At 57.6% G+C, this 24478-nt stretch overlaps 1 protein-coding gene across 1 annotated transcript in view; it reads right to left on the bottom strand.

The window, feature by feature from the left end:
* Positions 1-4305: 4305 nt before the first annotated feature.
* TRABD2B (TraB domain containing 2B) overlaps positions 4306-24478 on the bottom strand; it is a gene marked incomplete at both ends in the record, with an annotated part of 214967 nt that continues 194794 nt past the window's right edge. The window contains 3 exons of the mRNA XM_082833558.1: positions 4306-4525; positions 12937-13206; positions 16414-16504. Coding sequence (XP_082689684.1) covers positions 4306-4525; positions 12937-13206; positions 16414-16504 — 581 coding nt within the window. The remainder of the gene's footprint in view (positions 4526-12936; positions 13207-16413; positions 16505-24478) is intronic.

Here is a 24478-nt window from a genome sequence, read left to right as displayed (position 1 = left end):
GCTGGGCTGTTGAAGAAAGGGGGTGGGCGGCGGGGAGGTGAGGCTGGACTGATTTCTGGAACGTACTGGTTTAGACAGCCAGGCCGGGTGATTTTTTTGGCTGCTTGGATGAATTTTTGGAAACATAACAATGTTCAAAGAACCTGAGCATTCAAGAGCCGGGAGGGACCGTACCCCACTCCCTTGCCAAGACTTCAGCTCTCCTACCACATCTCCAGCCAGTGTGCCTACTGCCCCTGTTCATACGCTGCTCCTGACGGGAAACTCAACACTTCTAGGGGCACCTGCCGTCTTCCGACAGCTTTGCCTTTGCGAAGACTATTCCACTAGCAGAGTTAAGGTCTGCCTCTCTTCTTCTTTCTTTCCTTCATTCCTTTCTTCCTCCGTCCCTCTCTACACATCTCTTGAGTGCCATCTTTATGTCTGATGAGGACACAAAGATGAATTCACATGATCCTTGCCATAGAGGAGCTCACGGTATGATAGGAGAACAGAGGCATAGACGGTCTCAACGCAGAAGGCTTCCTGTAGGAGGTGCTATCTGGGTTGATCTTCAAAGTACGAGCAATTAAGGGTAATAGAAGGGCGTTTCCAGGCCTAGGAAGCAGCACGTGTGAAACATCCTGTCTATTCTGGAAATGACAAATATGCTTCAGTCTGGCCAGGCACAGGGTGGGAGAGATGAGAAGCGAGGCTGGCATGGTCAGCAGGGTCTGATTGTGGAGGGTGTAGAAAGCCAGGCTGAGGAACACGTCACCAGCCCCAGTTCTGTTCTCTGCCACACAGGGTACCAGCAAAACTGCAATTCCCAGGTAGAACCTCTCTTGTCCTTCGTGGCATTTTCCTATACTTTCCCTTTGGTGGAGGACCTTTCTTTGGGACCCCTTGTGATCATGGCCCCAGGATGGAGACTGGGCAGGTGGGACAAGGATCCTGAGTCCCTAGGCTAGCCCAAATCCAGCTGAGGCCAGGAATTGGGTGACAGAGCATTTAGTGTGAGGAAAATCCGGTCATGGTTTTTCTGTGCAAAGGCAAACTTGCCAGTCGGCACAAGCTTCCATGCTTCATAGACTCTAGATCTTTGACTGTCAGAGCTGGGGGGCCCTCAGGGGCCCTCTGCAGCTCCCTGCAGCTTGACTTATACACCTTTACTGTCCCTACCTTCACCGGGCTGCTGGTGCTCAGAACAGCCCAGAGGGAGATTAGGAGACAGGGCCATTCTGAGCTGACCCAGAAAACCCCTTGGTCATTTCGTCAGCCATCCTGAGAGACGGGACCCAGGGCCACCACTAACATGCTGGCTCTCAGTCCCTGATCTTCTCTGCCTGCCTCAAGGTCAAATGTAAAAGTCTTAAGACACGGACACGATGCTCTCAGAGCAACGGGGGCATTTTATGAGGCGAGGCACACAGAATGTGCTGGAAAAAATGTCAGCAGTGGTGGATAGATCATCCAAAGCACATGAGTGGCTGTGGATGGGATGATGGTTCCCGGGCCCAGGAAGAGAGAATTCAAGGGCCCCAGCCATGCAGATTTTTGTACATGTGCCTCGGGTCTTCTGCAACGTATGTCAGCAAGTTCAGTTCATTTCAAACCCTGGCCAGCGGGTGGTCCTCAGGGACCAGTGAACTTAGGCTGCAGATGTCTGTCTAACTCACACCGGCTCTGGCTGTCCCATCAGCACATGTCTACCTGATCAGTTGGCCCATCCACGTGGTTTTCTTTAAACACTCGAGTGCTTGGTGGAGGGAGCGTTTGGGATCGCCCAACCTGCCCAGAGGAGGGATCTGGGGGCTCTGCCTGTGATCAGGGACCTGGACAGAACGACCTTTAAAGTTCCCTCTAAGAACCTAGGATTGGGCTGCTCGTTGCATCTCGATGAGTTCCTCTACGCCAAGGAAGGTGGCTGTATTTGGCCCCAACACAGAGCCTGGCACTGTGTGTGTTTGATAATCACACGCTACATTAATTTATCTCTTTGGCCCCGTGCCTGGTACAGATCTGGGCATGCGGTCAGATGCGTGGACTGTTTACCAAATGCTTCATCTTTAATTAACCTCAAGCTCCATCTCAATACGTCTCATGCCACCCTCTGCCCTGAACAGTGGGGAATCTGGCCTGTGTGTTTCTAATTCCTTTACACTTATCTCATCCAAATAGCACTCTGCACGATGCATTTGATGTCCAGCAGGCCTTCTGAGTCTGCTTTGTAAGTCAGCTAAGCCCCTTCCTGCTCGGAAATAGGAAGTCACATTTCTGCCAAGGATAAACGGACTCCAGCCTTGGTTGGGGTCAAGTTCAGTTTACAGTGTGGTACCCATGGGGCTGGCTGGACCCTCTGAAGCAGAGCTCAGGGCTCCTGCCAGATCTCAAGTTCAAACACATCCATCTGGGTCAGAGCTAAAAAGAATTCAGCTGCCTGCCAAGATGCCTGTGGGACTTCTGACCATCCAACGAGCTGCCCAGAATTCTACTGTCTCAGAAGGGAGACCGCTGCCAAGCTGGGCACAATGGCCCTGATTCTAATCAGACACTACCAGGCCTGCCAGGGAAGCCCATGGCGCAGTCACGCCGGGGAGCACTGAGCTGGGAGTCAGCAGACCTGCTCAGCTGTGCAGCCTTGGGGAAATGCCTCACCTCTCTGGGCCTTATTTTTACTCTCACTGTTATTATTTGTCAAACAAGGGGCCCTTTCTGCTCTTGGGTTCCAGGACTCTGTAACTGATGAGCTGCCAGCCCAGTGAGGGTTCAGGGCTGGGAGGCAACCAACCTGGGTCCTGTGGCTTCTCAGCCACCCCCTTGAGGACAGAGGAGCTGGTCAGTTTCTCTGAGTCTCCCTGGCCTGCTTGCCCCCCTTTGGCTGCTCTGCCTTACCAGGCCCATCACAGCTATCCTTCAGCCTCTCTGATTTGGCAAGAAAGCCTCTCATCGGCTTCAAGATAAGACAAGTTGGGACATGGGACACGTGGGAGAGCCTGTTGCCAGAGCCCGTGGGCTAGAGGGACCAACATGATCACTGTAGCCAAGTGGTCTCTTTGGCTGGAGTAAGAAGCGTGAGCTGGCCCATTTGGGCGAGACCTGCCTCCCTTGGAGATTCCCTGTGCAAAGAGACGGCAACAGACTATGGTCTAGGAGACAAGCATTGCTTTTGAATCACACTGATCTAGGGCCACGTTCGGGCTGGGTGACGTTGAACAAGTCTCTTTATCTCTTATGGGGGTTCAGTTTCCTCACCTGTGAAACGGGGCCAATTGTATCTCACAGAACTGGCGTGAGGATCTGTGATAAAGTGAAAGTGCAAAATGCCTGCCACGCTGCAGGCTCCGGACAAATGGCAGCTCTCATGACAAGTATCATTACCGTGGGACTCCTAGAGGCCCTGTCTCTGAAACTGCCCTTCAGTGCCCACTCCTGCCCTTCGGTTCACCTCACCCCACTTGGCTGTGACTTCAACAGCCTCTCCTGTAAGCCAAGCTGGATTAACGATACCAGAACAGGGAGGTCTGGACTCATGGCCCGGATCTCCCACTTGCTTTGTGACCTGGGGCAACAACCTTACTCTCTTTGGCGAGTTTAACCATCTGTCACATGGGGCTGTGGGACCACTTCCTTCAGCACCAACATCCCTTCCCCCACCCAAGAGCTTTGGCTGGAACACATACCAAGAGGTCTGGAGGGCCAGTTCACAGACACTCAGGGTGTTCAAAATAGCAGCATTCTCTTTCCTAAAGTATCTTCCCAGCCCTAGGATGCATCCAGGGGAAGGAAGGGCCGTTAGCGTTCACATCTCTGGCTCCCAAATCCAGCTTCACAAAAGCTAAGCCTGTCTGCCTGCCCCTCCCTCTGAGGTCCCTACAGTGGGAGAAGCCAAACCCGGACGCTGGAGGCTTCTGCTGACCCAGAAGCAAGCCCGTTCAAAGCCACGGTCCCCATGAGGTGGCAGACACCCTGGCAATGTGGGTTCACCTCCTGGGTTGGCGATGGGGCTAGTTAAAGTGTTATTAACATTGGCCACATAAAAATAGTTTTATCAGTAGAATAAATACATTTTCCTTTTTTAATATAGACACATATTTTACAAAACAGCCCCATAGCACTATGGGAAATTAAGATCCTTCTACAAAAAAGAAGATGTAACTCGGGTACGATAAAGCTCTAGTGTTCTAACAGATCCCGTCTGGACTACCCATGAGGTGTCCGGCACCCCTGGAGGTGGTGGCAGGGGCCGTGGGTGTGGCCGCAGACCCTCCCATCGGTTTCTCTGGCTTCTTTCTCTGCACCCGGCAGGGAGGTGGGCGGCCGAGGTCAGGAGAGCCCGAGGGTGTGCAGCAGGAAGGGGGCTGTGATGCTGGCAGCGATGGCGGGGAGGAGGCCCAGGGCGGGCTGTGAGCGACTGGGCGCTGAGCTGCTGGCCAGCCCCGGCTCTTCCTGCTGCTGGCGCGGGTCGGAGAGCTGGAAGGGGGGCTTGGCTGTTCCGGAGCTGTGCGTGGTCTGGAAGGGCAGTGGTGGTGGCGAGGCGGTGGTGCTGGAGGGAGAAAAATACGTGGAACGTGGAACAGCCTCTCAGCAGCCTTGTCCTGGGCTGTGGTCTTAGGGTTCAGATTCAACTTTTTATTGAATCTGTTTTTTTCCGCATAAAATGGAGAAAGAAACAAAGGGCTCAGACAGGGAAAGTGAGCTGCCCAGAGCCACACAGTCGACCTCAAGGGTGACCACTCGAGAGCACTGGGTCCCCGGCAGAGAGAAGTGAAGTGTTTCGGAGGAGATCCATCTGGGGTCACGCCGCAGCAGGCAGCCCTCTCACCTCTGTATGCAGGTGCCCCTGGCCTCCTGCTGCCCTCCCCTCCCCAGTCTGAAATAAACAGAAAACAAAACAAAACACACAAACAACCGCCCCGTCTCACCCTCATTATCACGGCTATCGTTTACTGAGAGCCCACTGGGAATCCGCACTTTATAAGTAGCATCTCTGGTCCTCAAAACAAACGTTCAATGCGCCGCACTACCCCCTTTCACCGGATGAGAAAATGGAAGCTCAGCGAGGCTCCCTGGGCCGGGTCACAGAGGGGGTGGGGCGGCGCCTCGGGGGGCGGGCGGCGCCTCGGGGGTCAGGCGCCTCTGGGGGCAGGCGCCCTGGTGGCCTCACTCTGCCTAATCACAGGGAGTGTCAGTGAAGGTGGTCCCTCATGAACTTATAAAAATAGAAGCCAATTTGGAGGTCATGGGGGAGGTTCTTGGCTCAAGGAAGCCTACGTGAAAGAGAGGGAAGTACCGAGACAGAGAAATAAAAAGAGATGAAGTGCAGAAGGAATTGGCGGGTCAAGGCCAGCCCTTGGTGGCATCGGGAAGTCCAGGGGAGGGCAGGGGCCAGGACCAGGTTACTGGCTCAGGTCCTGGAGAGAGAGATAGGAAATGATGAACAAAGAGAGGGGCAGAGGGCAGGACAGGGACTGGGGAAGGGAGTTGACAATGACGGAGGCATAACAAAGAGAGACCAAGGGGGAGAAGGCTCTGGGCTGAAGGAAAGGGCTGGGCCCCAGAAGCGATGGGCTTACGCCTGCCCTGTGCAGCGCCGGGGGGCAGGAGGCAGAGGGAGATGCAGGGGGAGGACCCGACAAAGCCCATCACCCCAGAGGGTCAAAGATGGGAGGGGAAGGCCAGGGGCAGGGGGCGCACAGAGGGGCCCCAACCCAGTGTGGAGCCCGGATGGCCTCCAGGAAGAGGTGACACTGCAGTCAGCTGTGAAGGCCGCGAGTCCAGCTTGCACGTGGCCGAGGGCGCTCCCGGCGGCGTCTGCGCCCAGCACGTAGGACCCATTAACATCTAATCCTCACGACAACACCACGAGGCAGGTAAGACTATTATCCCATTTTACGTGTGAAGAAACCAAGGCACAAAGAGGGTAAGTAACTTGCTCCAGGACACACGGCAGGGACAGGATCTGAACCGGGCACCCAGTGGGTGTTCACCAGCAGTTGATGGCGGGGCAGGAAGCTTGCCTCTCCCTGGGCATCTGCAGAGTGGGCAGCCTCCTCCACGTGGGACACTGCGTGCTCTGCAGTGCTTACCCTCCCTCCCTGATGGGCCGTTCACTCCCCAGGTCAGCTGGGATCCCCCCCCTCCCCGGTCCCACACTGGCCACGTTTACACATGCTGGGCATGAGGCCCCGACAACTGGCCGTATCACCACGGTGAGCTCTGTAATCATCACCACTGCAGCCCAGCCCCACCTCTGTCCCGGCCGGACCCTCTCACACAGCCTGGTTCAGCCTCGGCGGGTGGTGGGCAGGGCAGCCCGGGGGTCACAAGCACATCCCTGCCTGCACGGGGTCTGGGACACCTGCTCTGGCATCCGTGTCCGTGTGCCCTCAGAGAAGGAGGGGCTTGTCACTCCCTGCCCTGTCCCTCCCCCTCTCCTCTAGTCCTGGTCATGCTGTGGCCACAGGAACCCACACATCCTTGTGTGAGGTCCTTCTCACCCTGGACTCTACAGTTGTGATGTGTGTGTTCCTCTGTCTATAGAAATCCCCAGAGAACTAATCAGGAGAGGAGGGAGCAAATGCTTGTCACACACCATTGGTGGCAGGAAGGTATTCCTGAACAGAGGTTGTGTGGGAAGCACCGGAAGGGAGGGGGCAGACCAGGCAGCTTCGAACGCCCCTTATGACTCCCCCAAATCCGGCCCGTTGTACCTCCCACCCCACGCTGGCCTTCAGAGCACCCGAGACCTCTCACATGGCCTGCTGCGGGCTGACCTCACCTTTCTGGCCTCTCCCAGCACACACCAGCATCCCCAGCCACACCTAATGTCCTGCTGCCATTTTCTGACTCGCCTCTGAAGGCCTGATTCAACAGTCTCCTCACCTGGAGGCCTCTTTGATTTGTCCTCCTGCCCCTAAGGCCACCTGGGAGAGTTGAGTCTCCCATGAAGCCTTGCGCATTTCTCACTGATCACACGGTGTCATTGACACCTACTTATGCGCACGAGGTTTGAATGGGTTTCATATGTAAGGTGCAGAACATTGCCAGGTGCACCGGAAGTGCTGTATGGTGTTGGCTATTTTTAGCACTATTATTATGTGTGTGTCCTTGTCTCTCTCATTGAAAGCATCCTCCATTTATGGAGCACTTCCTGTGTGCCGGCAGACACTGTGCTTGACGCTATACACGTGTCATCTTATCATTATTCCCATTTTCAAGATGGGGAAACTGAGCCTGAAGACGTGCACCAGGCTGTCTGCCTCCCCGGCCCCAGCTGGGCTGTGGTACCATCCCTGACTGCGCAGACGGAGAGCACGGGAGTGAAGCATGGTTCTTCCCGCCGAGACCTCGCACACCCGTGGGTGGAGGCTTGCCCGGGTCAGAGAGGAGGCCCCCAGTGGCCTCAGTCCCTGAAGGGTATTGTGCCCACGCCCAGCAGGATCACTACCACAGTCCCTTCCCTCCCCTTCTTTTCTAATGAAGGGTTCCTCCCAGCTGCTGCCCCCATCTTTCCAGCCCGAGCAGCTGGGAGGCCAGGAAGGCTGGCTCAGGAGAGGAGGCTGAGCTGCCACTTGGGGTGCCCAGAGAGGGGCCCAGCAGCCCCCGCCGTCAGAAGCAGGACCAAGTAGGAATCATGAAAACCGTGTCTCACAAGGCGCCCAAAGGCATTTGCTTTCACACTTTGAAAACCAAAGATGCAAACTCCCCCTTGGAGCCTGAGTGGGGGAATTATTGCTTGGAAGGAGTCCCAGGAAAATGGGGTGAGGTTAGTGGGGTGTGGACAGAAAGCCCCCCCAAATGCCCCCACCTCTTGGGCCCACTCTGCTCGCAAAGCCCAGTCCAGATCCCAGCCCCACCCCCCAGGCCCTCGCTGGGGAACAGCGTCTCATGGCAAAGTGGCCTCGAAGCCAAACCAAACACTGAGTGTTCCCAGGCTCCGCAGACGGCTGGCACCAGGGGCCGAGTGCGCTCGGAGCCGACAGGGCCCCTTGGTGGGAAGGGGCCCTCTGCCTGGGCGGAAGGCAGAAGCCCGATGTCCCCGTCTGTTGCGTGACTTTGGGCAGGTCCTGCCCTCTAGGCCTCAGTTTCCCCGTGTGTACAACGAAGGAACAGCATCAGACCCTCGGACTTGAAAATGTTTTCTAGCAGCAGAAGCCAGAAGTGAGATCTTAGGCAGAAGCCCAGGCATAAAGCACAGGGAAGCAGGGCTGGTGCCTGAGACGTGTCAGCTGGCTGCCCCAAGGCTCATCTGTAGGGCTTCCTGGAGTAGGGCCCCAATCCTGGCACTAGGGGGTCTCTAGGAGCCATCAGGGCTGGGGCTGGGGAGTCCTGGAGCTGTGGCTTTCTTGCGATACAAAGGTGGTGGGCTCCTCAGCGGAGTCCGAGGAGACAAAGTGGAGATAGAGCTGGGGGCACGAGGGCCTGGCTGACGGGTGGCCCTGCTGGCCGGGGTGGAGCTCGCGATATGACCCAGCCGGAACTGTCTGGGCAGACCGGTCAGACGCAGGCAGAGATCTAAAGTGACCGGCTTGCCCACAGCTCTCCGTCCTGGTATCTAAGGCCCACGCCAGCCTCCAGGCCTTTGGCCACATGGTCTTCTCTGCTGGGAATGCCTTCACTCTCCCCTCACTGGGTCACTTCGACTCTCAGGGCCCCCAGCCCTCCAGCCCCCGCTGGCTGGATTCCTCGCCAGGCAGAGGCAGAGTGGCCGTGACTCCAGGGCTCTTTCGGCTGCACCACAGCAGGGAGCCGTCCCTGTCCAGCCATGACCCACGACTCTTGCTGCTCTATCCCCACCAGCACTGGACACGGGCTGGGCACCCGGCATGTAGCCAACTCGCTTCTGTTTAATGATGTGCTCACCCAGGGGCTCATTTAAGCCTAATACGCACTGAAGGCCCAGGAGCCGCTTCCTGCTGGGAGATGGGGCGTGTGGCATCCTAGACCAGATTCAGAGTCAGCCACCAACACTGGGGACAGCTGTTACTGAGTGTCACCGGTGGGCTGAGGCCAGCTCACCGCTTTACAAGCACCATCTTTTCATTCTAAGCCTCCGAGCGAGTACGAGGAGGGGCCGGGGATTCTGCCTGTACTCCTCTGTGCTTTTATCCACTGAGTGACCCTGTTCCCCATTTCTCCTGGGGGCATCGTCCTCTAATCAGACGAGGTCCTGGCCTCATGCAGAGATGCTGAGCACCCTGTATGGTACCAGGAGAAAGCCTGGCTGTGCTGGGGGAAAGGTGAGCTGGAGAAACTCAGGGCAGGATGGTAGGTCAGCGGGAGGCGGGCAGAGCCCTCCCAGGGGCCCAGGGGGAGGGGAAATGGTTCTCTTCCCCTCCGCGGGGGCTCGGGCCATCTGCTCAAACCTCTGGAGAAACCAAGGCCCAGGAGGACAATGACTCCCTGTGCACGTGCGTCCTGAGCCCCCGTCCCTGCATGGTGGTGCCTACAGGGCTCTGCAGCCCCCACATACAGACGCCCACCTCTGCACCTGGCTTCCAGCCATGCCCGGAGCCCGGGAAACGCTCTCTTCCCTGCACCTGCCCCCTCATGACTGTCCTTCCCGATGGCCCAGTGCTCAACCCACTGGGGGACTGGGGGAACAACAGAGCTGGCAGGACCCCCAGAGGCCAGTCAAGGCCCTAGCTGTGCAAAAGTACAAACCAAGGATTGTCACAGATCCGACTGATGGGGGCAGTGCCCTGCACACAGTTAGTGTGGCAATGGTCTCCTCCCTGGCGTGCCCCCTGGCCACAGCCCGGCTGCCTGCTCCTGGATCTCAGATGTGGGGGTTCCCTGAGACCATTCTGCCGCTGCTGCATAGCCATCTGCGGACACATGCTGGGCCCCTTTCACAGGTCCCCATAAATCATCCTGCCACGGGCTGCTGCTTCTCTAAACTTCCTTCGCTGTGTTTACATCTGGAGTAATGAGGGGCGAGGCAAGGCCAGCCTGCTCCAGGTGGCATTTCGGCCCTCTCCCCACTCGCTCCCCCTCTTCTCTCACTCATGCATGCAGTCGACAAACCCTCAGCGAGGCCTCCGGTGACCCAGAGAAGTCCACCCCAGCTCTGGTCCCCAGGGCCTCCCGGCCTAGAAACACAAGCAAGTGACTGCCATCTGTGGACCTGTGCCAGGACAGGGGCACCCACGGGATACCCACGGTCGGCGGGGGGAGGCTATGGGATGCAGGGGAGAGGGGCACAGGGAACACGCTGTGGGGAGGATGGGGAGAAGGGAGGAGACGCTTGCCAGGCGAGGGCAGCAGGGGCGTCTGCGTGGTGCTGGACGAATGTGACCCTCGCATCAGACAGCCCTGATTCTGTCGGTTCTGACTCCATACCTGACTTCCTACAAGGTCTTGGGCAAGTTACCTGACCTCGCTGAGCCTCAGTTTCCTCCTTGGCCAAGCGAAGCCTACTTCCTGGACTCTTGAAAGGGCTGGGGGATGTGAGGGATGTCAGTGGCTGGCACAGCAGGAGCTCAGCAAGTGTCCACTCACATCCACCCCCCGCAGAGAGAGAAGCAAGGACAAAGGTGGGGGTGGGCCACTGCAGGGCAGCACACAGCTTGCCCAGGACGGGGCCCAGGTATCCCGCAGGAGGAGGGCCAGCAGGTGAGGCGGGAAGGAGGCAAAGGCTCTGCATCCAGGCTGAGCAGCAGGAAGTTTACCTGGTGGGGCCGGGCGAGGGAAAGCACTGGGAATCTCAGGCTGGGGAGGGTAATGTGCTGGGACACGGCTAGGAGCCAGAGACCCGTTAGGGCCCCGCCGTAAGATCACAGGTGCAAGATGAGCTGGGAGAGGGGATGGAGAGCAGGGGATGCATCCGGTGGGACTGAGGGGGAAGCAAATGAGAAAACTCTGAACGGAATTAAAGCTCCAAGGAAAACAATATTGTCAGAAGGGCTACAAATGGGCCCCAGGTCTCCCTCCAGAGAGCTCGCCTCTGCTCCCTCTCGGAGAAGCGGAAACTTGGGAACGCTAGGAGGATGGGTGGGCTGAGACCCAGGAGTGACGGAAGCTGTGCCCTGCACCTGGGCCCCTCTGGGACCTCAGGGCCGGCTTCCCTGCGACGCAGAGAAACTTTCAACAAATAGGCTGCCGGTTGGTGGAAATTTCCTTCTCCAGCCCAACCAGACGGAAGAAAGTTATCCAGCCACAATTTACCTGTTGGGACTGAAAAGGGGTTCCCTCTTGCCAAAGAAAAGCTGTTTTCTTCTCCTGAAACCAGGTTCTGTGTTTCAGAGAGACGTGTTGCGAAAAGGAAACCGTGTGGAGTCATTTGCCGAAATTTACCTTTCAGACGCGGTTAGGGGTTGGGGGTCCGTGGCTGGAGCTGGCAGCCCAGCCTCCTGTCACCCTGTGGGCTGGGCCCACTGCTGGCCGGGTCTGGTTGCCCGGCGGGTTGATCGGGGCCCTGGGGGAACGGTCTGATTGCAGTTCTTTATGGGCTGCCAGTGCCTCCCTGGCAGCCTGCGAGCCTCCCCAGGGCTGAGAAGTGGCTCTTGGTAACGCTGTGCCCTCACTCCCGGTGGGAAAGAAGCAGCCCATGCCGGGCACACAAGCCAACTGTGTCAAGGGCAGTATAGCCACAGCAGCGCCTCCACCTCGGGCAGGCTGGGCCGCTGGGGCCTCTGCAGAAGCACGTGTCCCGGGAACCCAAGTTAGGCGCTTTGAAGCCAACACAGGCCCGAAGGAGGAACGGACTCTTACTTCACTTGCTGGAAGTCTTTTTAAGACAGCGCACACCCTGCACTTTAAGACAGTGGGTTGGACTCTGTCAACCTTTTGTCTATGACTCAGAGACCTGGCTGAGGGAAGGTCATGAAGGGGGTTCCTGTACGACCCTGGACAAGCCCCCATCCCGGGCCTTGGTTCACCATCTATAAATGCAGAGCTGGGTCCGCGTTTCCCCAAGCTGCTCGGAAGACTCCAGCGCACGTTCAGCACGTGGCTTTCCCCAGCCCCTGTGCCACACATTCCAATACACGAGGTCTGTGGGGGGACCTGGGGTATTATTTAACAAGTACCTGAGGTGATTCTTTCTGGGGATGCTGAGGAAATCCCAGATGATGATTTTTAGGGTCCACGTGGAGACTCTGAGTCTCCGAAGGCCCAGTGCCGGGTCACAATGTCCAGGGCAGGGCTACTGCAGTGGGCAGGACTCTGTCCTTCCCTGACAGTCACTCCCTGGGTGCCCTGGTGATGCTGTTCACCAGATGTGGAGATTTCTGCCCAAAAGTGGAATCAAGGGAGACCGCTCTGTGCTGAGCCTGCAGGTGGAGGTTGGAAGACGGCATCTGGGTTACAGCAGGGGCTTTGGTGACAGACAGGCCAAGGGAGCGGTGCAGGCAGACACACAGGCAGAGGACAGACAGGTAGCAGTACAGTAGGATGATTTCTGCACCTGCCCGTCTCCAACAAGGTTTTATCACAAACCCCCCAGCCCCTCCCAAGACAGAGCCCACGCCATCATCTGCCACGTCCCTCTTGCACGCAGGATACCTCTTGCAGCCTCCCTGCCAGCGGGTCGGCTGCTCAGGCCGTCCAGGCCCAGAGAGCTCACAGCTTTCTGGCCGGCCTGTTCCATTTTCTCCTGCCTTCACCTTCTGGCCCATGGGACAAACGGGGTCTGCTTCGCACCCGTCACACATCCAAGAAAGCTAAGGGCAAAGCAGACTTTTGTCCACTGCACCTGAAGGAAGCTTCTATTCCTTCACCTTCAAATGGAGAAAACTGAAAAGTCAGGCATAAGCGTGCTCTACAAACCCCGAAGCATGAACAGAAGGACCCTCTGTGAACGGGGACAAGCCAGTTTCCGATCGAGTACCCACCTGCCACGCTTCCTTAGAGCCGGGCACGCGGAAAACAGAGTGTGTCCGGTCCTGGGTGGGTCTCAGGTAGGCTGACCAGAGAAAGGCCCCGCTCCCGGTAGACCTGCCCCTCCCAGCTCACCTGTCCTCAATGCGGACCCAGAGGTCATTGAACTGCCGCGGCCGCTGGGGTTTGTTCTGTCTCTTGTGCCATTTCTTCTGTCTCCCGAACTCCTCCAGCTGGCTGAGGCTGTCGGGTAGCAGGAGGTGCGGGGACAGGGCTGGGTCCTCCTCCTCAGGCGGGGCAGTGGGGGCTGCCGAGGGGACCGCAGGGATGGCAGCAGCTGGGGTCGCCTGGGCGGGGCTCGCCGAGGTCCCCTCGGGTGGAGGTGCCGGGCTCCGGGCAACAGGGCTGGAAAGGGACAACCGCACATGAGGCACGCGTGTTGGGACGTGTCATTCAGGTGCGACGGGGCACGCAATTCAGTGGGAAAGTTGTCACGGCAGGAGAAGATGCCAGGGTGCCCGGCTGAGGGTCACCCAGGAAAAGCATCTCCTGGTGTTGCGAGATAGAGCTTTGGTTCGTCCTTTCATTTATTGATTCAGTAGATATTTATGCAGCATCTACCCGGCACCAGGAACTTTTTAGGTAACGGGTATTAGTAGCGATCAAAATAGACAAAGCCCCTGTTCTCTTAGCGCTTACATTCCGAAGCGGGAGACAGAGAGTAAGATGGGCCGGATGTCAGATGGTGATAACTGCTGAGGAGAAAAATAAAGCAGGGGCAGGAGGGAGAGCGTGGGCCGTGGGGGGAGGGGGCGTCGTTGGCAGGGAGGACAGTCTGGTCCCTGTCGGTGACGTGAGCCCAGACTAGCAGGAGTGAAGGGGTGAGCCCTGGGCAGGTTTCTGGGAGCATATCTGATCTTGGTCAGGGCCTCGTTCATTCAACAAGCTCCGGCTGAGGGACCTGAGGCGAGTTACCCAACTTCCCTGTGTTGTGCCTCAGTCTCTCACTCTGGAAAATGGGGACATTACAGCTGGTACTTCCTAGCGGCATCACGGTGATTTTGTGAGTTAACACAGGCAAAGCACTCAGAACAGTGGCTGGCAAATAGCAGCTGAAACACTTCAGTAATTAACTGGCTTAAATATGATATATTAACATTATTGCTGTGCCATTCGTCCAAGCGTCCACTCATGCATTCAACGCTGGCCTCCTGAGCAGCTTTCCAGGGGAGGCAGGACTGTGTTGAGCAGCGCAGAACTCAAGGTGGAGGCAGACGGACACGGGTTCACATCCTGGCTCTGCACCTTCCAGGCTATGTGACTAAGGGCAGGGACACAGGTGTCCAAGAAACAGCTGGCTATAAACGGAGTTAATACTACTCACTTCATAGGGTTGTCACGAGGATGAAAGAGACGAGGTCTTAACATAGTGCCTGGCACAGAACCGGCCTCTCTTTAATGTCACCCTCGAGCAAACAGAGCTGTCTGCAGCAGGCACTGACGTGCGATTGTGTGGCGTGGACTCCACATGCCACACGGTGGTGCGCAGACACCCCTCAGCCTGGGAACACCCTCTGCTCCTCTCCCTTTTATTCTTCCCTCTCTGTGGTCCAAACGGAATTCCTTCTGGGGACATCTGACCCTGGGGGAAGTTGGTCCTGGTCCCGAGAATTGTAAAGGCAAACCGGCACCCAAGGGAGGCTGTCCCCCAACTCCGCTCCCGCGTGCACGATGGGGTGAGGGGCTTCTTTCTCCTTGAAGGACAGAAGGCCATCAGCTCAGCCTGTCGCCCTCCAGCCCCCACGGCAACCCCAGATTCCCGGGGTCCAGGAGATGCCGCAGCTGCTGGGGAGATAATTCAAAACAGGCAGACAAAAAGACGGATCCAGGAAGCACCTGTGGCTGCTGATGGCTTTTATTGTTGGGGCCTCCTCGGCATCCCCGCCCCCCTCACCCCACCCACAGGACTTCAGCCTGCACTCAGAGACTCAGGCTGAGAGCGGGGCCTGCGGGGAGTGGGGGGATACCTGTTCTAATGCCTGGGCTCTGAGATGAATAGGAGCGGAGGCAGCCCCGCCGGCCTGCCCGCCCCCACCCCCCACCCCCCGGCGCTGTCCGGACCCACACAATGAGCTTTGAGGTGGAGGTCCTTGGGGCTGTGAGGAGGAGCTTGAGGAAGGCCTTGTCCCCGAGGCTACCTTGGGTCCCTTATCCCTCCAACTGACGCCTACCCTTGGCCCAGTACAAACTGATCTGTGCTGGGCTCCAGTGGTCAGGAAGGGTGGTCTGGTCAGGCTGACTCAGGAGATGAGAAGAGGGAGGAGTCCGAGGTGAGAGCATTTAAGTTCCTCCAGAAGTGTCATAGAGACGGGGGAGGGCATCAGCCTGGAGCTGGGAGACCAGAGGCTCAAGGCCTCAGGCCTCATCTTTGCAGAGTGAATAGCAAGGCTGCAATCATTCCTGAGCGCTCCCACCCCTGAGCCTCGCCCCCAGCCCCTGAGGCAGTACAGGTTGTGGTGAGGACCTTAGGAAGGCCCTAGAGCTAGACTGCCATTAACATGAGCTGTGTGTCCTTCTCCAAGTGGCTTCGCCTCCCTGGGCCTCAGGTTCCTCAATTTTAAGCTGGGGCTACTCATAGTTCCTGCCTCACGGGGTTGTTGTGAGGATTTAATGAGTTAAAAGCGCTTAGAGCCCAACACACAGTGAACAGTCAATAAACATTAGCTAGGATTATTCAAGCTTCTTTTGGACGCTGGATTTTATAACGTCATGGACAGGGGCCGAAATCCCACTCTGGCCATCCCTGTGAGGAAGGTTCCTGCACAGGCTGGTGCACACGTTGCATGGAAGCCCCGGGTTTCAGGATCCTGTTGCTGTCTTCTAGGGTTGCCCAGCACGTGCCGACACCTCTCCGTGCCCGGCCTGGTGCTGGCACTGTGGACCACGGGTGAACCCAGCTGGCCTCTGCCCGCCTGAGGGGGACAGAAAGGCCACACAGGAAGCGAGGATGGCCACTGTATGCAGTCTGTGGCTCTTTGGGCGGAGCGAGTGTGCCCTGGCAAGAAAGTCAGGTGAGGGAACTGCTACCAGGAGGCAGCAGTGAGGAGGCGTGGCCAGAGGAAGGTGAGGACCAGGCGTGGGCAGGGCTGGGACACAGGGAAGAGGCCTGGCCAGGGCTCGTCCTAAACATGGCCCCATCTCGATTCAGGGCCTGGGCATCCACCAGGTCCTCTAGGCAGCAACCCGGGAGTCCTACAGCGTCCTTGCACCCCACCGATCGCCAGTCTCTAAATCTTGAACATCTCTCAAAACTTAACGCTCCTCCCACTCCCACCTTCACTGCTTTCCCACCGCCCTGACCTCCTGCCACTACTGCACACCAAGCTCCTTCCCAGTCTCCCCACCTCCATCCTAGCCCCCACTCTTGGGTGCCTGGCGAAGGCCAGTCGCTAGGAGGCCCCATCTCACCAGAGGCTCCTTCCAGACTCTGCCCCGCAGGCCTGAGCGGGAAGGAGGGGTGCAGCCTGCCATACAGCACGTGGTCAGCGGGGCCTGTGGACCAGCGTCAGTGGGCCAGCAAGTCCCATGCCCCCAGGTGTCCCAGCTGCTTACCTGTGGATGGTCTGTCCTGCGGGCGTGTGCTCCACCTCCAGCCCTGCCTGCCGAAGGACGTCGATGACTGTGTTGTTCCCCAGAAAGTGACCTGGAACACAAGAGACAAAGTGGGCTCAGCCACATGGCAGGTCAGCAGCAACTGGGGACAGCCTCAGGCCAACGACCTACACCAAAGTCAAGGGCAGGCCTCCCTGAAAGGCAGTATGGTGTAGCTGGAAGATGGGCTGGTGCCACCCTGCCTGGGTCCAAAGCCTGGCTCTGCTGCTCATTGGTTGTACCACCCCGTGCCTCAGTTTCCCCATCTGTAAAGTGGGAATGCCTGTATTAGCAGTCTCTAGGGCTGTTGTGCGGACTCCGGAAACAGTGGCTGGCATGCAGCAAAGGCTCGCAGTGTTTATTTACTGTGGCATCACTGTGCCCCACACCATCAAACTGACCCCAGCCCTGGACTGTCCAGGCAGGGACAACCTCCAGTAGTCAGACAAGGTCCAGCTCTGAGGTCTATGGCTCATCCTTGTCAGTTCCACCAGCAACTTGAGGCGCCCTGCCTTAGCATGGGAATGGGGTTCCGTGTGGGCATGTCTATCTCCTCACCAGGCTCCATGGGGCAGAGACCGCATGGCTACTGCCCCACACGTGCTCAGGATGTGTTGGCTGGATCTAAGACTTCGAAGATTCATTTGTTCGCCATCTATCCAACATTTATGGATCACACACTTGACCCAGGCCCTGGGGCGGGCCCTGAGGACACAATGAGGTGTAAGATTCTGGGGAAGGAGTAATAGAGCCCTGTGTGGGGCGCGGAGGGGGCTGGTCTCCATCTCACTCTCCACCCCTAACCATTCATTCAACAGACATTTATGATGCGTTTGCTCTGCGGCCAGCCCTGGGCTAGACACTGAGAATATAGAAATGAATCATTTGGTCCACAGCCCCAGATGAGACCAGGCACGCCCTCTGGCTGGACGCAGGCTCGAGGTCTGAGAACACGGTGGAGGCTCTCCCAGGCTCCGGTTAGGGGAGGCCAGTCGCTGTTGGGAGTCAGCCCCGGGCAAGCCCCCTCCTCCTCGCTGGGCCTGTCTCCCCACTTGTTCAATGCAGGCAGAGTGGTGGTGGCCCCTGCGCCCTCCCAGTCCGTGTCCTTCCCCCGAAGCCCCACTTCCACAGGCAGTTCACTCCCCTCCTGCTCACCATTCATCCCACAACCTGGGGGGAAATTCCTGCACTATTATTCTAATTGCCTGTGATGGGTGGTGACAGGTGGGAAGCTGGAAGGTCAGCATGTTGACAACCCCAGGGAGGTGGACGAGCTTTTGGGGCGTGGAGAGGCTCCGGCGCAGAGGAAGTGAGGCTGGGAGTGCACAGTGGCTGGAACAGGGGGGTGAACCCCACAGCCCACTGCCGCCCAGCCCTGCACACCTCTGGGCTGGTTTCAAGACTCCCCAACAAGTCCCCCACCCAACAGTCTCTCTCTCGGTGGCCTGCCACAGTCCCTGAAATCCCACCTCTGGATCACTGCAAAAAAAAAAATCACAGGTCTGGGAATGGGAGACTTGGACTAGAACCCACCACACTCGCTCTGAGACCTTGGGCAAACCCACCAAGAGCCTGTATGCTCTTGGTGTCTCTGTGTACAGGGAGGGATTGGGCTGCACCATGGGCTCCCCTCGCTCTCACATTCATGGGGAAGGCATTCGTTTGACTCCAGAGACCCTTATGAAATTGTACTCTCCCTCCCTCCCTCCCTCCCTCCCTCCCTCCCTCCCTCCTCCTCTCCCTCCCTCCCTCCCTCCCTCCTCCTCTCTCTCCCTTTCTCTACCTATTTATTGCATTTATCTGACGAACACTGATTGAGTGCATATCCAGTGCTGGATGGTGATGAACAGGTAGGGGCTTGTTCTAGGCACTCACGGTCTTGAGAATCAAGGTCTTTTGATCCAGGGTAAGTACTATGCCGAGGGAAGCGCACAAGGTGGTGAGTGTGCACAGGAGGCCGCTAATCTAACCTGGAGGCAGGGTGGACTCCCTGGAGGAGGCATCCCTAGCTGAGGGATGGGATCAGAGTTAACTAGGTGAGGATGAGAGTGGGGTGGCGCAGGGTGGGGCGGGGGAAGAGCATGTGCAGAGACTGTGAGGTCAGTGAGGCTCACCTGGGGAGCCAGCTGCAGAAGACACACGGACAACGCCCTCGCAGCTCTGGCCCTGACCCAGTGCTGGCTGTAGAGGACAGAAGACCTAGGCTTCTGCCAAGGCTCTGAGTCTCCCGTACGTGATCCTGAGCAATCAGCTGCCCTGCTGCCAGCCTCAGTTTTCCTGTGTGTCAGATGGGCCTGGATCCCTGTAGCTGCTTCCCTGGGGAGACTGTAAGGCCCCAACGAGGCAGGAGGAGTGAACGTCCTTTGGAAAAGCCCAGCATGCACACTTGAGTGAGGGGCTGAGCCATCCCTGGCTGTGGCCACGGAGTCGACCCCACTCTTGCCTGCCCCCCCGAACTGATCAGGCTGGAACTGGGCGTGGTGGCCTCCAGCGCACAGGCTGCAGGAACTCCCTGCCCACAGCTCTTGGAATGCACTCCTGGCAGCAAAGCAATTCCTTCCCTACCTCCATGGAGACCCATTTAAAGACAGGGGCCTCCAGGCCCAGCAGTGGTCCGCGCAGATTTCAAGAGCCGTAGGGAAAACAGGCCACCTCAGGCTATACCGGAGAAGCACGAATATTTACTGATGGCCGTGTGGCCGCTCTAAAAGGAGCATTCCTGGAGCTGGCAGAGGGGGCATTCGGAGGAGCCCAAGCCTTACAGGATGCTGGCCGGACCCTGAGCACTGCCTGGCAACGTTTCAGTGTCTGGTCTGCACCCTGCCCGTTCCCTCAACCTCAGTGGTTCCAGGCCCTTACTGTGTATTTTAAGACCCTAAACAGAAGACTTCAGATACTTGGAGAAATGAGAAGCAATCAGCAATGATTTTTCCAAATTCCTATCCCCTCCTTCTCTAAGCCACACTGGCCTTCACCTCTTTCCCTCCAGGGTGGGGAGGTGTCCGCCCCCTGCCAAGGGCAGCTCCTGCAAGAGGCCCCTCCCACGGGGTTCCTGCCCCGGGACTGTCCAGAGTAAGCCCTCACTCCCGAGACCAGGTTCCCATCGCGACCCCCTCTTTGCCCTCTTTGGGGCTTGTTTTCCTCAGGACCCCACGACACCGTTCTGTCCTGTTTTCTTCGTACTCCTCTCACGGCTCCCTCTCTGTCCTCCTCGTAGGTTCCCCTTTCCCTTGCCTGATGAATGTGGGTGTCCCTGGGAACCCTTTCCACAGCCTTCTTTTCTTCTCACTCTTCTCACAATCCGTGGAATGTGAATCCATCCATTCATATGGCTTCAGTTACCACTCTGGACCTGCTGCCCCAGCCCAGACCCATTTGTCCAGCAGCCTCCTGGGCATCTCCACCCAGCATCCTCCAGAGCCTCCCCCTCCCCTCCTGGATGTGTCTCAGCTGAGTTCCACCATCCAAGTCAGATGCGCGCGTCTTCACTCCTCCTTCCCTCTCCTCATCCTCATCCATTCGGTCACCAGAATACCCTGGATTTTACCTCCAACCATGCTTGACCCTGGCCCAGGTCACCATCACCTTCTGCCTGAATCACTGCAGACAGCAGCCTCCTTGCTCTCTCCGGTTCACCCTCTTCACCATGGCTGGAATGAGCTCCCCACACCCTGGAGCTGCCTCTGCCAGAATGTGTCCCCAACAAGCCACTTGAGGGGAGACCAACAGCTTTTTGAGGGCGGGGGCCACGCCTGATCCAGCTTTGTCCTCAGGGCTAAGATCAAGGTTGGCACAGGGTGGTAGCTTCATGAATGTTTGTTGAATGAATGAATGACAGAATCCGTTACTCCCTGTCCTTTCCATGATCTCGTCTTATCCCCAGGAGACCTGAGCTTGAGGATCCCTTCTGCTCACAGCTGTGGCCCAGCCCCTTGGTGATCCTCCTGCAGATCCCACCAATCCCAGGAGCTTGGCTGTCAGAGCAGCCCTGCAGTCAGGGCCCAGTGCATGTCGTCCCCAGGGGCTGGCAGACAGGGCTTGGGCTTGCCTCCAAGGTCACAAATCCCGAAAAAGGTACCACATCCATCCTGGAACCTGCAGGGAAGGTGTGGAAAGTTTCCAAAGGGGCCCCCTGCTGTCACAGCTTAGCCTACATGGCTCGCCCAGGCGCCCGGCGTCTCCTGGCCACTGTTCAGCAGCTCCTTCCAGCATTGACGGCTGCTCTCTGGCCAGCTGTCTTCAGGAAGGAACATCCCATTTCATCTGCTGAGGCCGTGTGGACCAGGAGAGGAGGGAAGAGAGGGAGGACAGTGGGGGCGGGGCACACAGAGCCACAGAGTGGGAGAGAGGGACACACGGAGAGAGACAGAGAAAGAAGAGACGCTCAGAGACAGACAGGGAGGGGGAGAGAGCTCCAGAATACAGGGAAACAAAGAAGAAAGAAGAGAGGAGGTGACAGGGGCTGGGAGACAGGCTGCAACAGACACAGAGACACAGAGGCAACAGTAAGGAGAGAAGAAAAAGGAGAGATGTCGGGACAGAGAGAAAGAGATACAAGGAGACAGAGATAGAGAGGGAAGGAGAGGAGGGAGAAAGAGGAGAGAGGAGAAAGAGAACCCAGAAACAAAAACAAAGGGCACAGGGGCTTCCCTGGTGGCGCAGTGGTTGAGAGTCCGCCTGCCGATGCAGGGGACGCGGGTTCGTGCCCTGGTCTGGGAAGATCCCACAAGCCGCGGAGCGGCTGGGCCCGTGAGCCATGGCCGCTGGGCCTGCGCGTCCAGAGCCTGTGCTCCGCAATGGGAGAGGCCGCAACAGTGAGAGGCCCGCGTACCGCAAAAAAACCCAAAAAACAAAAAACAAAGGGCACGGAGGAGAGATCCATACACCAAAGACACCAAGGAAGGCTTCCTGGAAGAGGGGCCCAGAAAGGGTGGATTCAAGCAGATATATTGGAGGGGGTGGAGTTGGGAAACAGGCAAGGGGAGGAGCAAGGGCCTGGAGGAGGATTATAGGTTTGACAAAGTATAAGGCTGGTTTGGTGACTGTGTCCCCTGACCACGCAAGCCAGAGTGCCACTTAAGGGACATCATATACAGGCAGGGAAGGTGTCCTGATCTGAGTGGGCGGAGCCCCATGATGTTGTAGTGCAGAGACAAAGGCTCCCCTTCTTCCAGGCACAAGCAGGCCTGTGCTGGGGCACAAGGCTCATCGGCTGGGCGTAGCCCAAAGCCCCCATTTACCCTCCGACATGAAAGGCGGGGTAGGACTGAGCTAAGAATCCTGTCCTGAGGTTAGGACAGAAAACCTGGCTCGGCAGCCAACCAGCTGTGTGACCTCAGGCAGTCTCCTTCCCCTCTCTGTCCCAGTTTCCCTACAAAGGTCTCCTGGGTCCTCCCACCTCTGTGATTCCGTCATGTGATGACCTGAAGGCAAACGCCTCCTCAGTGAGTCTCCTGGGCACAAGATGCTTTTCAAATATTATTTCATTTCATCTTCACAAAAGCATTTCCAGGTACTGCCAGTTGACAGATGAGGGAACTGGAGCTCAGCGAGAGGACGGGACTTGCTGAAGGTCACACAGCCGGTAAAAGGCAAAGCTTGGGCTTCCATCCAGAGATGTCCTAGTTGGCTGCGTGGCCGGTACATCTGCTCGGAAGTACTGGCAGCTGCGAGTGATCCTGAGCTCACGTTCTGGGGGCAGCGAGTCGTCAGAAACTTGTGTCCCCTCCAGGTTTCACCAGATCAGAGAGGAAAGCGTTTGAGTATCCAGCTCGAAGAACATGCCAGTTACCAGGGCAATTTCAAGACAGTATTGGGGGGCTTAGTGGAGGGGAGAACCAGATGTTCCCACAAAAGCTCCAAAGTAACACGGGCTCCCCTCGGCCAGCACACGTTTTCTCTCCAGTGAGTCCAATGGGTTTCCAGTTTTCTCTTCCTGGAAGAGGGAGTCCAAGCCCATATTTATGTTCCGTCTGAAATTAATGCAAGGGGAACTATCAAGTGTTACTCTAGCTGCCAGGTTCAGCCGCCGGGTATCGAGCAACAGCGGTGTTTGTTTACCCGAGGAAGTGTGACGGGAGAGCTAGACAGATGGACAGGTGGATGGAGAATTGGGGGTACCTCGGGGCTTCGAACTCCCAAGGAGGGTCCGTCTGGGAAACTGGCAGAGCCAAGCTTTCTTTCTCCTGCTCTGCCGGCCAGGCAGGGCTGGACTGGGGCTTTTTCAGTTCAGCAAGGACTGAGATGATGTCTCCCCTGTACCCAGTTTTGTGCCAGGAGCTGAGACACATGGTCCCCACCCTGGAGGACATCACAGGGCGGAGGCGAGACAGACACGCAAACAATTACAGGGCAGTGTGAGCTATGCAGTGAGGGAGGGATGCCGGGGCTACGGGGCTGAAGAGGAAGGGACAGGACACAGACTAGGGGTCAGCCTCCTCCTTGGGCCCTGCCCTTGTCCCACAGTGAGGACATGAGCCCTGGGGGTTTTGAGGAACCTGTACCCTGCAGGGGTACAGGCCTGAAGCCGCAGAGCCTTCTCCACAAGCCTTCACTGGGACCTCCTACATGTCAGGCACGTGCCAAGCCCTGGGGACCCTGAGATAGGTTAGACGTGGGGTCTTTCCCTCCTGGGGTCTGACACCAAGCCAGACTCAGGCAGTGACTGCGCAGAGTGATTTGAGGTCAGCATGAGGCACTGTGGGGAAAGCCCTGGAGACGGAGCCTGTGATGGGTTCTGTGAACTGCAGGGGGCAGCGCCCAGTGCAGGGCTCGCTGCGGTCATGGTTACCACTCTTTATAACACCCAGAGGCTCCTTTCCCAGAATGTCAGCACCCAGCACCCCAGGAGAGCACCCTGTTGGCCAACCATGCAGGCAGGGACGGGGCCCAACGTCCTGAGCCTCACTGTGTCTTGGAGCTGAGACCGGCCGTGGGGGTCTCCCTGCAGGGTCCCAGCTGGGTCCTCAGAGGCCACCGAGCACTTCTGCCTCATCCCCTGGACAGCCCTGCTCTCCCCTGGGTGGGAGTCCTGTTCTTGGAGGACCGTGGGCTCTGAAATAATACTGACAGCGCAAGAGCTCACGTGCACCAGGCCTGAGCTGCACGTGTGCTGCCCACTGACACCAGGCTCCTCTTAGAGGGACCCTGAGGGCCGAGAGAAGCCAAGTACCTGGTCTGCGCAGGCTCCTTCCTACGAGGACAGGCGCTGAGGTCCTCACGCAGGCAGTCAGGCTCTGAAGCCCATGCCCTTCACCTAGGACACTCTCTCCTCCCCCTGCTTTCCCCACATGCCCAGCAAGAGTGCTGAGCCCTTAGCTGACATTCCAGGTGCCCTAGCTCACAGAGGTCCAACCTGGTCCAGAGGGCAGGGCTGGATCCAGTTAGGGACAAGCTAGCAGATGGGACGTTCCTCTGGCTGGCTGGATGCTCTGGGCTGAAACAGGAAGGGTGACGCTGGCCAAGGATCTCAGCCTGGAGCAGGCATGCCAGCTGCCAGATGTGTACATGGTGGGGCGGCTGGGCCCTTTGAAACACCGTTGGAAAACTCTGAAACACTTCTGGACGCTGTGGACTCATGTTCCAAAGTGGGGAGAATGGCAGGCCATGGGCATTTGGCCGGGAGGAGAGAAAGTGGCTGGGCGTGTGCTATTTGCTGGGTCCCTCGTTTCTAAGGTTACCAGGGCCCTACATGGGCTGTGGTTGCTCTTCTGTGCTCAGCCATGAGCTCTGAGGAGTTTTTGTTCCTGAGGCCCCTGAGTGGAGAACCAGGGGGGGAAGGAGGTGGCTGGGGTCTTGCCCTGAGGACTGTGGGGATGAGGAGAGGAATTGGAAGGCAGCTGGACATGCCTCAGGGAAATTTCAACCAATCAATTCTCACCTCCTCCAGGAAGTCTTCTCTGACCTACCCTCCCCTTCCTAGACTAGGAGATGACAAATGTGCTCAGCACGAGCAGAGCTGTGATAGGGAAATCCTGTGGGACTATGGGATCCCAGAGAAGAGGTCCCAGAAGGCCCAGTCAGGAGA

The sequence above is a fragment of the Leucopleurus acutus genome (assembly GCF_964270905.1).
Source record: "Leucopleurus acutus genome assembly, chromosome: 2".
NCBI lineage: Eukaryota > Metazoa > Chordata > Mammalia > Artiodactyla > Delphinidae > Leucopleurus > Leucopleurus acutus.
Note: the sequence above shows the minus strand (reverse complement) of the source record. Positions and strands in the feature narration are given on the sequence as shown.